The 17,021-nt window shown below is 44.9% G+C and overlaps 2 protein-coding genes across 2 annotated transcripts in view; one reads left to right on the top strand and one right to left on the bottom strand.

Moving 5' to 3' along the window:
- Window positions 1-10,107, top strand: part of cdk7 (cyclin-dependent kinase 7) — a 24,912-nt gene extending 14,805 nt beyond the window's left edge. Inside the window, 4 exon segments of the mRNA XM_083785064.1 lie at window positions 414-500; window positions 5,183-5,332; window positions 6,160-6,310; window positions 9,915-10,107. Of these exon segments, the coding sequence (XP_083641190.1) occupies window positions 414-500; window positions 5,183-5,332; window positions 6,160-6,310; window positions 9,915-9,943 (417 nt within the window). The 3' untranslated portion in view covers window positions 9,944-10,107.
- Window positions 10,108-14,702: 4,595 nt separating this feature from the next.
- On the bottom strand, window positions 14,703-16,001 carry LOC310871796 (E3 ubiquitin-protein ligase TRIM35-like; the record flags this gene model as incomplete). Its single annotated transcript, XM_083783431.1, has 1 exon — window positions 14,703-16,001. The coding sequence occupies one exon, from the start codon at window positions 15,999-16,001 to the stop codon at window positions 14,703-14,705; it is 1,299 nt and encodes a 432-aa protein (XP_083639557.1).
- Window positions 16,002-17,021: the final 1,020 nt, after the last annotated feature.

Genomic DNA, 17,021 nt, shown 5'->3' with positions numbered 1-17,021 from the left:
CTAGTGCTGTCTACGTAACATGCTATAAGTCTGTATAAAATGCTGTCTAAGTCTATGTAGGGATATAACAATATATAAATGTTTATATAATATTATGTAATGATATAACAATAATCGCAGCTAATCATTGACTGTCTGACTGTCAACTTCTCTGTGTCTCGTCTGGGTACGACTGATGATCAGTGATTAAACATCTGAGCAGTGATTAAACGTCTGATCATTGATTACAACCACATTTATTGTGTTATTCTCTGTGTTATTCTCCAATTATTCTCCAACACTACTGAAATGAACTTGAAGGCTATAATAATGCCATTAATTAATGCGAGCACTTTTTTATGTAACTAAATAGTACATTTTTCACAGTAACACTGTGTGTGTGTGTGTGTGTGTGTGTGTGTGTGTTACCATAGTTACCATTCCTAGCGGGAGACTCTGACCTGGACCAGTTGTCGAAGGTCTTCGAAGCCCTGGGAACGCCCACAGAGGAGTGCTGGCCGGTACGTAGCCTCCTATGACCTATGACCTCCTATGACCGCCTGGATTAATCCATTCTTTTTTCTTTTCTTTTTTAAACATATGTTTATTGATTTATTTTACAGTACAAATAAGTATTTTCAAAACAATTGACATATATCTTTCCCCCCCACATCCCCATGGCAGCACGAATACAAATAAAATATTATCACGAAATGTTTTGACAATAATAAATACAGAACACAAAAATAAATAAATAATGACAAAACGAAAAATAAAACGAAAATAAAACACATTACATACAGTTAACCAAACAAATACACAATATCCGTCACAGTTCCCTACCCCCGCCCCACAGCTGAGGATTAATCCATTCTGACCTGAGATCAGATTCTAAAAATGTCTTCTACATCCTGACAGTTTTCTTAAAAAATTCTATGTCAGTCCTTCTTCGATTTATAAAAAAAGAAAATCAAAAACAGCATACCTACAAGCTCATATGAGCTTGTAGATCTGCTATTTTTCAATAGCTAAAGCATAACATGATGCTAACACCAAAAGGGGTTCCCGACCCAAAATGGGATAAAGAATATAAATCCTAGAAAACGTAGGCTACGGTTCTGGCGTGCTGCCAGACAAAAGTCATTCTACGGTTACTACTTTTCTGGCGGGCTCCGTGTTAACACAAGGTGACCTAACCGATTATCCGTAGTCGGGTGGCAGGGGCAACAGCTCCATAGTGCTCCATGACATTCCTCTCCAGAGCAACATTAGTGACTTCCTCCTGGGGGATGTTGTCAATTAAATAATCGTCCAAAGATGAAGGAATGACAAAGTTCTTCAGGGTGAAGTATTGAGAATGTATTAAGAAGATTCAGCAGAGAAACAATATACAGAGAGTGAGGAACAGGCCTCCTTGCCTGTCCCAGCAGCCCCTCTGGGCGCAAGCCTCCCCAACCCCATTCTCAGACAGTTCTTATAGTCTTGTTCTAACAGAGATGCTATACTAACTGGTCTCTTCTAAAGATAAGGGCGACACACAAATAAGTATACCTTTGCTGACAGCGTGGAGGAGTCAAGTCAGCTGTTAGATTGACAGCTGCATGAATTAGACTGAGCACATTGGTGAGCAAAGAGACTTAATGGAAGGAAGATAAATACACAATAATGCATATATCTGGCACTGTAGTTGGCATTCTAAAATTCCCATTGCAACGATCCCGAGACGTTCCAAGGCCAGTGAGTCGATGTGATCCCTCCACCTCATCCTTGGTCTGCCCCGGGGTCTCCTCTCAGTGGGACGTGATCCCTGGTCTGCCCCGGGGTCTCCTCCCAGTGGGACGTGATCCTTGGTCTGCCCCGGGGTCTCCTCCCAGTGGGACGTGGTCCTTGGTCTGCCCGGGGTCTCCTCCCAGTGGGACGTAGATAGCCAAGATAGCGCCGTTGCATGGCGACATAGTGCAAAATGGATGCAAAATGGATGAACTATCTCTTGTCGTCAACTCCAAGCGTGACGTCTCGGACTGCTCCGTGCTCTGCCTCACAGAGACATGGCTGCGCGAATGTGTCACCGACTCAGCTGTATTACCTGGCTACACTCTTCACCGCGCAGACCGGACTGAGGACTCGCTGAAACGCCGCGGAGGAGGAGTTTGTTTCTACGTGAAAGACAGATGGTGCTCTGACACTAAAGTTCTACACCGATCATGTTCGCCAGAGCTCGAGTCTCTTAGCATCCGATGCAGACCCTTCTACCTCCCGAGGGAATTCGCTTCAATCATCTTGGTAGCTGTGTACATCCCCCCCACAGGCTGGAGCAATGTCAGCTGCCCGACAGCTATATATCGACAGCACATATCACGGAATTGGAAAATGCCCATCCACATTCAGCGGTCCTTATTATGGGAGATCTGAATCATGTTAACTTGAGGAAGTCGCTTCCGCGGTATAAACAACAGATCCACGCTGCCACTAGAGGTGAGAAAACTCTTGACCAGTGCTACAGCACCATACCCCACGCGTTTCATGCCGTGGTGCGTGCCCCCCTCGGTCTGTCGGACCATAACTCTATCTTACTGATCCCCCAGTATCATCAACAGCTGAAGACCAACAAACGTTGCTCTAAGACTGTAAGACAATGGTCCCCTGAGGCTGCTGATAGCCTGAGTGCCTGCCTTGATTTAACTGACTGGTCTGTTTTTCAAGATGCATGCGATGACCTGGATGAGTATACTGACACAGTTACCTCCTACATAAAGTTCTCTGAGTCTCTCTGTATCCCATCTAAGACTGTTACTGTTTTTAGCCATAACAAACCTTGGTTCAGTAAAGAGGTTAAAACCCTCTGCTCAAAGAAAAACTAAGCCTTTAAGAGTGGCAACAAAGAGGCTTTTAAATTAGCCAGATATGAGTTTGAACATGCTGTGAAAAAAGCTAAAGCCAAATATAATGACAGTCTGCAAGCCAAGCTACGTGCCAATGACACCAAGGGTGTTTGGCAAGGGATGCAGACCATCACAGGGTATAAAGGCAGCCGCCGAGCCCCAGATGATGACCCCCTCCTCCCTGATAGATTGAACGAGTTCTATTGTATATTTGACATGCCCAGAGATGTCCATCCCAGTGAAGCAGCAGCAGTTGGTATAGAACAAATTACCCCCCCTCCCTTTATAATTAGTGAGCAAGAGGTAAGAACCCTCCTCCTTAAACAAAACAGCAGGAAAGCAGCAGGCCTAGATCAGGTCTCTGCTTTTACTTTAAAGCACTGTGCTCACCAATTATCTCCTGTCTTTACTGGTATTTTTAACTGGTCTCTTACACTATGCAAAGTCCCTGCTTGTTTTAAATCTGCTGTGGTTATACCTGTCCCTAAGGAGTTCTCACTATTGTATTATTCATGTGCAGCTAAGATATTTCTCAGAAGATTTGAGCTATTTCTTTATTTTTTAGATTTGTATGCCTGTATTGATAGTGAAGTGAAGTTAGACAGACATGTCGAGTAATGTTGAGAGAGAGATGGCCAGTGATACGCAGCAAAGGCTGTCGGGATCGGGACTCAAACCCGCAAAGCGCTGTCAGGCTACAATGGTCTGGGCACGACGATTTGAGCCATTGTGGTTGTGATATGAATTTTAACCATAATGTAAGTGTGTTACTGTCAAGCCAACAGCGTGAAAATGGCCCGTGACGCATAAAGAATTTCGTGGCTATGTTATTTAGAACTTAGCTCAACAATAACCAATTCACCTCTAATTTGCGGACTTCTTTTTTAGAATTACACACAGTAGTCTGACAATCCACATGTGCTCTCTGCTAATCAACTAATGCTACAATAATCAGATTATCGTTATCTGGGCATCTAGCCAACCTAAATAAACACTGCATGTAATGGTGATGAATCAGTCTACAGGGCCGAGGTGGCAGCCCTCGTAGACTGGTGCACTTCGAATAACCTTATCCTAAACCTGGCTAAGACCAAAGAAATTATCTTTAATTTCCGGAAAAAGGGGATTATGCCCCCATCCCTGGTTATCGATGACCAGCCTGTCGAAAGGTTGACAGTTTTAAATTCCTTGGCACCACTATATGCTGCTCCCTGAAATGGGAAGTTAACACTAGTAAGGTTTCGATTTTTCGATTAATTCAGTTTTTTCCGTGAATTGTAGGCCAAGGGTTAAAGAAGTTCGGTGTGACTGGGGAGGCGTTGGTTCACTTTTACAGAGCCACTGTGGAGAGTGTCCTCGTCTTCTCAGTCACAGTGTGGTGTGGAAACACCACTGACTTAGAGAGGAAACGGCTGGACAGGGTGGTACGCACAGCGTCAAAAATCATTGGCCTCGACCTCCCATCCGTCTCCTCTATCTACACCATACGCACTAAGCGCAGAAGGTGATCACTGACCCCTCCCACCCTGCCTGCTCTCTTTTCGCACCCCTGCCCTCAGGTAAGAGACTCTGGTCTCTAAAGTGCAACACCTCCCGCTTTAAGAACAGCACTTATCCCGAGGCTTTTCGCCTCCTGAATGCTGACCCTCTTTTCACTCGCACTTTACAGCGTGAAGCTGCTTTGTAAAACGATGAACTGTGATGAATTTGCTATTTATTTATTCAACATGAATTGTAACGTTTTGCATTCTTATTTATTGGTTCCCCTCATATGATGTCTGTACTTTTGTATCGTGTTCTGTCTGATTATGTGATGTGAATATGTGTATGTATGTTTTTTAGTGCACTGAAACAAATTCCAATCAACTCTGTTGACATGGCGATAAAGTCTTGAATCTTGAATCTTGTGATCCTTGGTCCTTGGGGGTCTCCTCCCAGTGGGACGTGGTCCTTGGTCTGCCCCGGGGTCTCCTCCTAGTGGGACGTGATCCTTGGTCTGCCCCGGGGTCTCCTCCCAGTGGGACGTGATCCTTGGTCTGCCCCGGGGTCTCCTCCCAGTGGGACGTGATCCTTGGTCTGCCCCGGGGTCTCCTCCCAGTGGGACGTGATCCTTGGTCTGCCCAAATAATTTTTCTCTCGAGGGTGCATGGGATGATGGGAGCCCCGCTCAGGTTAGCGGAAAATGACCGCGGGGTTCGGGTTGCCAGGCTTTTTAGTAAAAGTAAAAAAATAAAAATAATATTTTAAAAGATTGGGATCGGAATCGGCCGATCTTTAAAAAAAAGATGTGTGTGCATGTTTGTGTGTGTGTGTGTGTGCAGGGTATGAGCAACCTACCAGACTACGTGTCGTTCAAGTCGTTTCCAGGAACTCCTCTGGAGATGATCTTCAGCGCAGCGACAGACGACCTTCTGGAGCTTCTGCAGGGTCTGTTCACCTTCAACCCCAACACCAGGACCACCGCTACACAGGTTGGTACTCCCCAGCCCCGGAAACATACCCCCAGCCCTGGAAACATACCCCCCAACACCAGGACCACCGCTACACAGGTTAGTACCCCCCAGCCCCAGGAAACATACCCCCCAGCCCCGGAAGCATACCCCTCAGCCCCGGAAACATACCCCCCCCAGCACCGGAAACATGCCCCCCAACACCAGGACCACTGCTACACAGGTTAGTACCCCCCAGCACCGGAATCATACCCCCCAGCCCCAGGAAACATACCCCCCAGCCCCAGAAGCATACCCCCCAGCCCCGGAAACATACACCCCCAGCACTGGAAACATGCCCCCAAACACCAGGACCACCGCTACACATGACTCTCAGTCCACAATTAGAGTAGGCCTATACACTGACACCACAGCGCGTATTCAGGGCGGAGTCACCCCCAGGGTAAGTTGTGATTTGCTCTCGTTCACTGCAATGCAATTTGCGGCATTTCCAAAATAATATTGCGCAGAGTAGCGATTATTATCAAACGTATTTGCAATGCCATACGTTGAAAGATCTGTTGCCCGTGGACAAGGCACGTTAAACATCCGCAAGTTAGATATTATCGGCATAGATGTTTGTCCGTATGTGATTTAGGATTGGAATAAGTTGCATTGGCAGCCATAGAAAATTCTGCCCAGGGTAAATAACCGGATGTGACGTTTTTGGGCATTCCTGTCTTATGTTGTGTCAGTCTATTAGTTTAAATATTTTGTTATTCCTCTCAATTTCTTATTTTCTCCTTTTACTGTGCGTGCGTGCGTGCGTGTGTGTGTGTGTGTGCGTGCGTGCGTGTGTGTGCGAGCAGGCTCTGAAGATGCCGTACTTCAGTAACCGCCCGGGGCCCACCCCGGGGCCCCTGATGCCTAAACCCAATGGGGCCCCCGAGGCCCTCCGGGAGAAGGACCGAGGGCCCGCCGTGGGATCCAAGAGGAAGATGTTGGACGCTATAGACTCAAGTAATGTGTGTGCGCGTGTGTGCGCGTGTGTGTGTGTGTGTTGAAAGCTAGCATACTGTACAGCCGATCTCAAGCCCATTTCCGGGGACGGAGCTCGTAAAATATGTATGTGTTTATTGATAACAATCACCTTATCGATCAGGCTTATCGAGACCGCTATCGAGCATTTTCTATTTTGTCAACAAAGATGTCTCTTGGCAGGCCTTGATGGCGTCGTAATGGCAGGTTTTACACTTGGTTTCATGCTGAAAATTGCCAATCTAAAAGCTCACAACGCACATATTGGCCATTACACTAATACACTTTATTAATGTTACACTCAGTGTTATGGAACTCAGTAGCGTGTGGAAGATCCATACGCAGCCACGACACTGGCTCCTCCCCCTCCTCCTCATGCTGGTCACCAACTGGTCCCATCCCTCAACTTAGATTGGTTACAAGTCAGCCAGTCTCGCGTGGCCAGACTGTTGCCTCTCGCAATTTCCAAATGCTTCCGTCACACAGTCTGGAGCAACGGAAGCTCTTATCATGAGTAAAATATAAATGCTTCCGTCGTACAGTCTGGAGCAACGGAAGCTCTGATCATGAGTAAAATATAAATGCTTCCGTCATACAGTCTGCAGCAACGGAAGCTCTTATCATGAGTAAAACATAAATGCTTCTGTTATACAGTCTGGAGCAACGGAAGCTCTGATCATGAGTAAAATATAAATGATTCCGTCGTACAGTCTGGAGCAACGGAAGCTCTGATCTTGAGTAAAATATAAATGCTTCCGTTATACAGTCTGGAGCAACGGAAGCTCTGATCACGAGTAAAATATAAATGCTTCCGTCGTACAGTCTGGAGCAACGGAAGCTCTGATCATGAGTAAAATATAAATGCTTCCGTCATACAGTCTGGAGCAACGGAATTTCTGATCATGAGTAAAATATAAATGCTTCCGTCGTACAGTCTGGAGCAACGGAAGCTCTGATCATGAGTAAAATATAAATGCTTCCGTCATACAGTCTGGAGCAACGGAAGCTCTGATCATGAGTAAAATATAAATGCTCAGTCTGGAGCAACGGAAGCTCTGATCATGAGTAAAATATAAATGCTTCCGTCATACAGTCTGGAGCAACGGAAGCTCTGATCATGAGTAAAATATAAATGCTTCCGTCATACAGTCTGGAGCAACGGAAGCTCTGATCATGAGTAAAATATAAATGCTCAGTCTGGAGCAACGGAAGCTCTGATCATGAGTAAAATATAAATGCTCAGTCTGGAGCAACGGAAGCTCTGATCATGAGTAAAATATAAATGCTTCCGTCATAAATGGGTTAAAATGAACTAGAGGGTGCCATCACCCTAATAACCCAAATGACATCCCTGACTGAATGTAAACTCACTGGACATCCACAGGCGTCCATTCGCGTACACACACACACACACACACACACACACACACACACACACACACACACACACACACACACACACACACACACACACACACACACACACACACACACACACACATTTTAATCATTTATTTATGTCCACATAAGAGATACAATACAAGGACACAAATACTTACAAGGTGCTGTACAGAGTGCAATCAGCAAAACCCAGATAAACACCCACACACCCTTCAGTATTACTATTAACTACTATTAACTGTATTGTGTGTCTTCAAAACTAACTAAAACTAACTGAAATTATAGACAAAATACCCTTAGTTTTTAATCAATATTTATATGCCTTTCGGATATTTATAATATAATCCTTTAAAATTCATCCGATTCATTTCCTCATTTCTCCAAGTTTTACGGCAGTTTTCAGCACCGTACGGCAGCATGTAGTCACGCTAACCCTAACCCACAAATAAACCAAAGTACGAAAAAAACGAAAACTAAACTATAACTAAGCATTTCACCTAAATAAAAACTAGCAAACCTGCTCTAACAACTAACTAAAACTAACTGAATTAGAAAAAAAAAAGTCAAAACTAACTAAAACTAAACTATAATGAAAAAACCCAAACTATTATAACCTTGGTCTCTGAACGTGGCTCATTTTGTTACTAATTGTTGATTTTGGCGACTAAAACTATGAGGAAAACAACAACTAAGCTATGATAATAATAATAATAATAATAATAAAACTTTATTTGTATAGCACCTTTCATGACATGAAATGCAGCTCAAAGTGCTTTACAGAGCAATGGAGGAAAAAAAGAAAAGAAAAGAAAAGCAAGGCATAAACATTAAAAAACAAGACCAGTAATGATGACTAAATAAAAACTACACTAAATGTTAGGGAGAGACTTAGAGAAGAGTAGAACAAAGAAATAATTAAGTAGAACTTATTTAGATGAATTAGTAATTTACTAATTTTATGTTTGGTTGCACTCTGGTGTTGGCGCTCTGAAAATAGCCGATCTACGAGCTTGTAGATCTGCTATTTTCAGCATGCAGCCAAGTGTAAAATCAGCCATTACGCCATCAAGGCATCGACAAAATAACATTTGTGTCAACCAATTTACAATTACAATTAATTTAGGCATTTATCAGACGCTCTTAATCCAGAGCGATTTACATTAAGCAAGAACAAAAAGCATGGCAATACATCACGACAAGTAGTTGTCATGAAACAATGCGTAAGCTAAGAACGTAACAGTGGAATGAAACTAACTATACATATAAACTATACATACTAAATGGTAAATGGTGTATTTATATAGCGTCTTTTAGCCAAGGCACTTTACATAGATTGTGCATTACATTCACCCATTCACACACACACATTCATATACCTTTACATAGATTGTGCATTACATTCACACATTCACACACCTTTACATAGATTGTGCATTACATTCACACACACATTTACTCACACTGGCAGCAACCAGCACATCAGGAGCAATTAGGGGTTCTAGCCCCCTCGAAAAATATATATTCAGCTATTAGTGTAGATTTATAGGCCTCTAGCCCCTCCAGAAATATATATTCAGCTATTAGTGTAGATTTATAGGCCTCTAGCCCCTCCAGAAATATATATTCAGCTATTAGTGTAGATTTATAGGCCTCTAGCCCCTCCAAAAATATATATTCAGCTATTAGTGTAGGCATCTAGCCATAGCACTCTACAGAGCTTGTAGATCTGCTATTTTTCAATTGCTAAAATATAACATAATGCTTAAAACACCAAAAAGGGTTCCCGCCCAAAATGAGTTAAATTCCCTCCACACTGAATGGAGAAATTACGTCATGTGTAGACGAGCAAATCGACATTTGATGTTGTACGATGATAAGAGCGCCTCTCACTTTACATGGGTGTGATTTCTATTTTATTTATTATTATTATTAAATTCCATTTAGTTTTAGTCAAAATGTAGTCATCTGATTTTGTTTTGGTCAAATATCTTTTATTATATAAAGTACGACTAAGTATCATCAGATTTTAGTAACTAAAATGGCATCATGGGATGTGTAGTTGATAGAACAAGGCTTCATGGGATGTGTAGTTGATGGAACAAGGCTTCATGGGATCTGTAGTTGATGGAACATAAATCGTTTTTTGGGTGAACTAACGTGTGTAATTGTCTCCACCTTGTTCCAGGTACGATGAAGAAGAAGTTGGTTTTCTGATGGAAGAAGAGTCCACACACACACACACACACACACACACACACAGACACGCGCACGCACGCACGGAACCATCATATTATGTCTACGCTGCTTTGGAAGAGAACATCAGTCCCCAAATAAATATCGAAGAGAGACGAACCAAAAGGCCACTGACCTATGAGATGCTGTCCCAAAGGACACTGACCTATGAGATGCTGTCCCAAAGGACACTGACCTATGAGATGCTGTCCCAAAGGACACTGACCTATGAGATGCTGTCCCAAAGGACACTGACCTATGAGATGCTGTCCCAAAGGACACTGACCTATGAGATGCTGTCCCAAAGGACACTGACCTATGAGATTCTGTCCCAAAGGACACTGACCTATGAGATGCTGTCCCAAAGGGCCACTGACCTATGAGATGCTGTCCCAAAGGGCCACTGACCTATGAGATTCTGACCTATGAGATGCTGTCCTATGAGATGCTGTCCCAAGGGCCACTGACCTATGAGATGCTGTCCCAAAGGACACTGACCTATGAGATGCTGTCCTATGAGATGCTGTCCTATGAGATGCTGTCCCAAAGGACACTGACCTATGAGATGCTGTCCCAAAGGACACTGACCTATGAGATGCTGTCCCAAAGGACACTGACCTATGAGATGCTGTCCTATGAGATGCTGTCCCAAAGGACACTGTCCTATGAGATGCTGTCCCAAAGGACACTGACCTATGAGATGCTGTCCTATGAGATGCTGTCCCAAAGGACACTGACCTATGAGATGCTGTCCTATGAGATGCTGTCCCAAAGGACACTGACCTATGAGATGCTGTCCCAAAGGACACTGACCTATGAGATGCTGTCCCAAAGGACACTGACCTATGAGATGCTGTCCCAAAGGACACTGACCTATGAGATGCTGTCCTATGAGATGCTGTCCCAAAGGACACTGACCTATGAGATGCTGTCCTATGAGATGCTGTCCCAAAGGACACTGACCTATGAGATGCTGTCCCAAAGGACACTGACCTATGAGATGCTGTCCCAAAGGACACTGACCTATGAGATGCTGTCCTAAGGGCCACTGACGTAAGAGATGCTGTGAACTTTGTGCCAAGTCTTAAGCCAAGTCTGCACTGATGAATGAATCGATGAATAATAATAATAATAGACTATATTATTATTTTGTAAAGAACTCTTCCTACTTCCTTCAGTGACATCCATGACACTATTTAAGGCTATAGGGGCTCTATCACCGTCATGCTAAACCCCATCATCCCTAATCTATACTTTAACTACTTAAACTTACATGCTTGCTACATTACATTACTTGCTAAATGCCTAAATTGTAAATTGTACATGAAAAGCATTTTAGAATAGTTCAAATATCCGATCCACGATCTCGCCACGTGTCAATGTAGATCGACTATTTGAACTATTCAATAATGGGTTTTTTTTTAAAATAGTGAATAAAAAAAGGCAAAACCGTTTAGAGATAATGGGTTTAGCATGGACGGTAAATGGAGCCCTCTGTTCATTTAGTGTACATGGATCCCCATAACTCTGAGAGGGAACACTCTCAGTTAACTCTAGCTCTGGTCCATAGCCTTCTACTGCTTCCATTCTGCCCTGCAGTAAGGCTATGCGACTTTCAGTTTTAAATCTCAAATCGAAATCTGACCAGCCTCTCCTCTTTTGTGGAAATCTCACGAACGTTTGACCTACTCACCAATACAAAGACGGGTTGTGTCAATAGAAAGCCTACTTTCCTTAGTGGACGCACTCTGAGCCCCCCACCACACGTATAAAAGGTACTTTTTGGCCAGAAAAATATCCGGAAGAATATTCTCTATGAGGCAGTTCTCTGGGCAATATCGGTATTCGGTAGAGGGCGCAGCGGAGTAACTAAAAGTATTTTGTTCCCGGTGGAAACAAAATCCCTTTTTGGCCAAAAAGTACCGTTTATACGTGTGGTGGGGGGCTCAGAGTGCGTCCACTAAGGAAAGTAGGCTTTCTATTGACACAACACGTCTTTTTATTGGTGAGTAGGTCAAACGTTCGTGAGATTTCCACAAAAGAGGAGAGGCTGGTCTGATTTCGATTTGAGATTTAAAACTGAAAGTCGCATAGCCTTACTGCAGGGCAGAATGGAAGCAGTAGAAGGCTATGGACCAGAGCTAGGTTAACTCTACCTCTGAGAGTGTACTGTACACTCTCAGAGTTAACTCTGCGTATAGCGTGGCACCGAGTGCCGCGCTACGAGTTCAGTTAAGAGACAGTTTTTTAGTTCATGAGCCAGAGCTCCAAAATTGGAACGTTAATTATTAATTGAGTGGACAAAACCATACTTATATTAAATTGTTTATAGGATCAATATAAGTAAATTAATATATGATAACCCTTCCTTTGCATAATATATATATATATATATATATATATATATATATATAAAGATTTGGAAAACAATTAATCATTGTCTTTGTGCAAGTAATCAACTGGGTTTCATGGTGATAACAATTTTATATAGCTATGGTTTTGCACACTATATTCATTCCAATTTCGGAGCTCTGGCTCATGGACTAAGAACCAAAGAGAACTGAACCGGTTCCCAAGCGGTGGAAAAGGGTCCTCAGAGTTAACTCTGGTGTAGCAGAGTGTAGATTTGACCAGATAGAAAATACTTGAGTAGTTGTGATTATTATTTTTGTACTGTATCGTGGTCGTTGTTTGATAAAAATGATACATTGTGAGACATTGGAATAAATCACTGTCTTGTGTTTGTAACCCCCGAGGTATAGCCGACGACAGTGGCTCTCAAACCGTTTCACATCAAGGAAGGGCCCTTAATTGCTGTGAGCTTGTAGATCTGATATTTTTGAAAAATCGTGAAAATGTGGCACAAATCTTTGAATATAAATTATTTCAGAGCGAACGTTTTTAACTCAAATCCTTGCTTCTGGTTTTTCCTGGAACAACATATTCTTCCGATCGGCGGCCAATTACAGATAATTCTGGGGGTCCTTGACGTGAAAACGGTTGAGCAGCACTGACATCGAAACAGGTTTCTTTTTTTTTAAAGAACTGATAAGATTTAGAAGACTTTTTTTTAAATCAACCTCAGTCCAAAATATGTCAATTATATTAGCCTCTGCGTTAAAACAAAGTGTGCGTTTACACCCACAGCAGGCTGGACATGGGAGCCCTCAAAAATCACACCTGTGTGAAGTGAGGCGCCCTCTTATCATCATACACCATCTCGTTCTGGCCAATCACTTTTCCGTTCTTTCTGCCCCCCCGGCCCCACCTATTTATCTTCAATAATGTACTTTCCCAGCCAATCAAATCAATCAAATCATCGCTATGGGGTGTCACAAGCCAATGTTTGTGTTCACACAAACCAGGAAAAGTGATTGGTTAGCCGATTTGCTCGTCATGACGTAAATGTCCCTTTCATTGCCAACGGCATTTCATGTTTGTGTTGCCACAAATATACGTTATATTTCAGGTACATTTGACCTAATTTCTCCTTTCATTGGCAAATATTGAGACGTGTACTGGGGACAAAAGCTGTACACCCTAAAAAAAAAGAAACTAGTGATTTATATTATTATATTATATATTAAGTCCGGATTCACCGTATAAATATTTTTTAATATCTATGAGCCCAAAGCTTATTGAGTTCGGGTGCTGTATGCATTTCATTCATACAGCACCATAGCCTATTAATCACACAATGAATTAACTACTGTAAAATCGATTGATTTAGCGATCTTTAATTCTCTATAGCAGATCTAAATCCCTAACCACACCAAAGGGTCAAGACGGTTTTACCGTTGTCCCTGCGTCGTGATATGTCCTGTTGCACGTTGACCCCACGTTGACCCTAGTGATCCAACGGCCCCAAACCACACCAAAGGGTCGAGACGGTTTCAGCGTTAACTCCTTGCAACCGTTTGGACCCAAGGAGTTGCACGGTGACCCTTTGGTGGTGACAATTCTCTTCACCGGAATCCACCAAAGAGATCCAGAACATATACACCCTTTGCAGAGACATGATATAATTGTAATGCTCACGAATGATATATAGTTATCAGGAATTATGTTAAATAGTCAATATACGGTAGGGCCTACAGACTATTGAACCTGAATAGATACTTGGTGATTGTCAACCTACAGAAGATCGGTAGATGTAAGCTTCGGATTGGAACTGCTACTGCTCAATCATTTCCTCACCCGTTGCCCTGCATGTAACCCTATAGCTCCATCCTCCTCCTCCTCATCATCGTTTTACGACCGCGGTCGGGATCATGGATTTCACAATTTCACAACGCCACGTCAGACTTCCCTGGTCCTTCATTGCCATCTCCAGGTCCTGCTTTACTGATGCACGTGTCCCTATATTAGCCCATTCTGAACGGGAACCCATTTTGGTGTTAGCATCATGTTATGCTTTAGCTATTGAAAAATAGCAGATCTACAAGCTCATAGCGCGCCACCGAGTGGCGTGCTACAAGCTTGTAGGTCTGCTATTTTTGAAAAATCGAAAGAACGACTGTCATTTTTAGAATCTGATTTTAGGTCAGAATGGGTTAATCAGACCAGTGTGTGTCCAGCGGAAACCTCGTATGAATCTGATCTCAGGTCAGAATGGGTTAACGATGACATCAGGGAACGACAGTTTTCTATACCTCTAGTCTGCTTTGAGGCAGGACTTCCAGAGGAGTTCTTCTGGATCGGACTAAGGTTGCCCGTCCTAGGGTCTTGCGTGGTGGTTGTCCTAGGATCTTGCGTGGTGGTTGTACACGCCGATCTTCTTGGGCAGCAGCCTGAGAGGGAGCTCGGCGTCTCCGTTGTACATGTAGGGCAGCAGCTCGCCGGTGAAGGCGTGCGCGAAGCTGTGCAGGAGCGCGTTGGTGTCGACGTCGGAGAAGGACAGCTTCCCTCCGTTCCAGTCCAGCTGGACTCGGACCCTCCGGGGCTTTTGGCGCACCAGGAGCTCGGTGAAGGACCAGGGCGAGTAGTACTCGGATCGGGTCTGCGCGTGGTACCCGCTGTCGTCCATCCCCAGCCCCCAGTACTTCCCGCCCTTGTCTCCCTTGCGGCCCCGGTTCTGGCCGTTGGCGGACTCCGACAGCACGCCCACGGACCAGTCCGTGTTGTCGCCCACCTCGATGTCCCAGACCCGGGTGCCCGAGTCGAAGCCCTCGGAGCCCAGGGCGCAGAAGTAGTAGTCGAACCTCTCGGGGTTGTCGGGGACGTCCTGCTTGTCGATGCCGCGCCTCATGCTGGTCAGGTCGTCGGACAGGACCAGCTCGGGGTGGGCCGTGTTGGGGTCCAGCGTGACCGGCGCGTAGGAGACCATGTCCTTCATCTTCTCCCAGACCCTGAAGGCCAGGTTCCCCAGGTGCCGGTCGATGTCGATCAGGTTCCCCGAGGGGTGGAACGGCTCCTGCAGCTGGAACTGGACCCTCTCCACGGCCTCGTCGTGGCTCCGGAGGGACGCCACGCGCTGGGCCCGCAGCTTCTCCTCGATGGCCGCGATCGTCCTGGAGATGGTGGAGATCTCCCCGCTCAGGTGGGCGATCTTCTCCCTCATCGTCCGCGCCTTCCGCTGCTCCTCGTCCTTCAGGGCGGCGATCCTGGCCTCCTCGTCCGCTCGCAGGAACTCGTGGAGCTTGACGAACTGCTCCTTGATGTGCCTCTCCGTCTTCTGGGTCTGGGCCTTGATGTGCTCGGCCGCGCAGTCGCAGCTCGTCTTGACCGCGTCGAATTCCTTCAGTCTCTCCCGCAGCATGGCCAGGGACTCCTCGGCCGCCTCGCGGGGGTCCATCTTGCGGCGTTTCTCCTTGATGAAGGTCTCACACAGGTTCTGCATGGCCATGATGACGGGCAGGTCGTCGTCGAGGGACAGCTTCCGGCAGACGGGACACTCCCGCTTGCCCTTGGTCTTCCACCACTCCCGCACGCAGGCCTTGCAGAAGCTGTGGCAGCACGGCAGCAGGACGGGCGTCTTGAATATATCCCGGCACACGGGACATGAGAAACCTTCCTCCGAGAAGGACACCAGGAAGGCCATGACCGAAGCTACACACCTCAGGTAAAGATAGAAGGGTTTCCCTGAAGCTTTCCTTTGAGTCCTGAACTATACTTGTTAGATTCTCACTAAGCTGTCAGTGAGAGCATGTTCAGGATAGGTCACTGTGGCTACTAACGGAAGAGATAGAAGCCTGCAGATTTATACTGCCTCGTGGCTCTGGGGTTCCTCCAGAAATAGAGCCATGTAGAGTTGACGTCACGGCGAGTTCACACTGACGTCATGAAATGCCAATGAGGAGCTCCATATTCTGAGCAAGAACAGAAGACGTGTTGGTGACATATGGATGACATCAGGGTAGAACTTATTTCTATGAATTTTTAAAATAACTAGAAAATTATATTTAAACTGTTATTTTCTATTGTTATTGTGGGCCCGAGTAGTGAGTAGTCTCTCAACTCTCAAATGTCAGTAAGAAGTCAGCGATGATTGTGCCCCTCACTTCACACGGGTGTGATTTTTTTTAAATGTATTTAATTATTTGTTTAAACTAGTGTAATCGTACAACTGTTTTCCTGCTGGGTCAACTGATAGGAAGGCAGAGGGAGGGGCTGTGATGTCATGTGGGTCAACCAATAGGAAGGCAGAAGGAGGCGGGCTGTGAAGTCATGTGGGCCAATAACATCTAGTAGAGCATGGTTCCCAAAGTGTGGTCCGGGGACCCCCAGGGGTCCTTTAGGGAGTTCCAGGGGGTCCGGGGACCCCCTGGGGTCCTTGAGGGAGTTCCAGGGGTCCGGGGACCTATATACGCATATAGGCTAGAATGTCATTCGATGGCCTTCGGCATCCTTCCCCGCGGACCGAATGTGCTTTATAGATGTCTCTAGACGTCTTTATAGATGTCTCTAGATGTCTTTATAGATGTCTCTAGATGTCTCTAGACGTCTTTATAGATGTCTCTAGATGTCTATAGACGTCTTTATAGATGTCTCTAGATGTCTTTATAGATGTCTCTAGATGTCTATAGACGTCTTTATAGATGTCTATAGACGTCTTTATAGA

This window comes from Protomyctophum parallelum (genome assembly GCF_964188405.1).
Source record: "Protomyctophum parallelum genome assembly, chromosome: 15".
NCBI classification, from domain to species: domain Eukaryota; kingdom Metazoa; phylum Chordata; class Actinopteri; order Myctophiformes; family Myctophidae; genus Protomyctophum; species Protomyctophum parallelum.
Note: the sequence above shows the minus strand (reverse complement) of the source record. Positions and strands in the feature narration are given on the sequence as shown.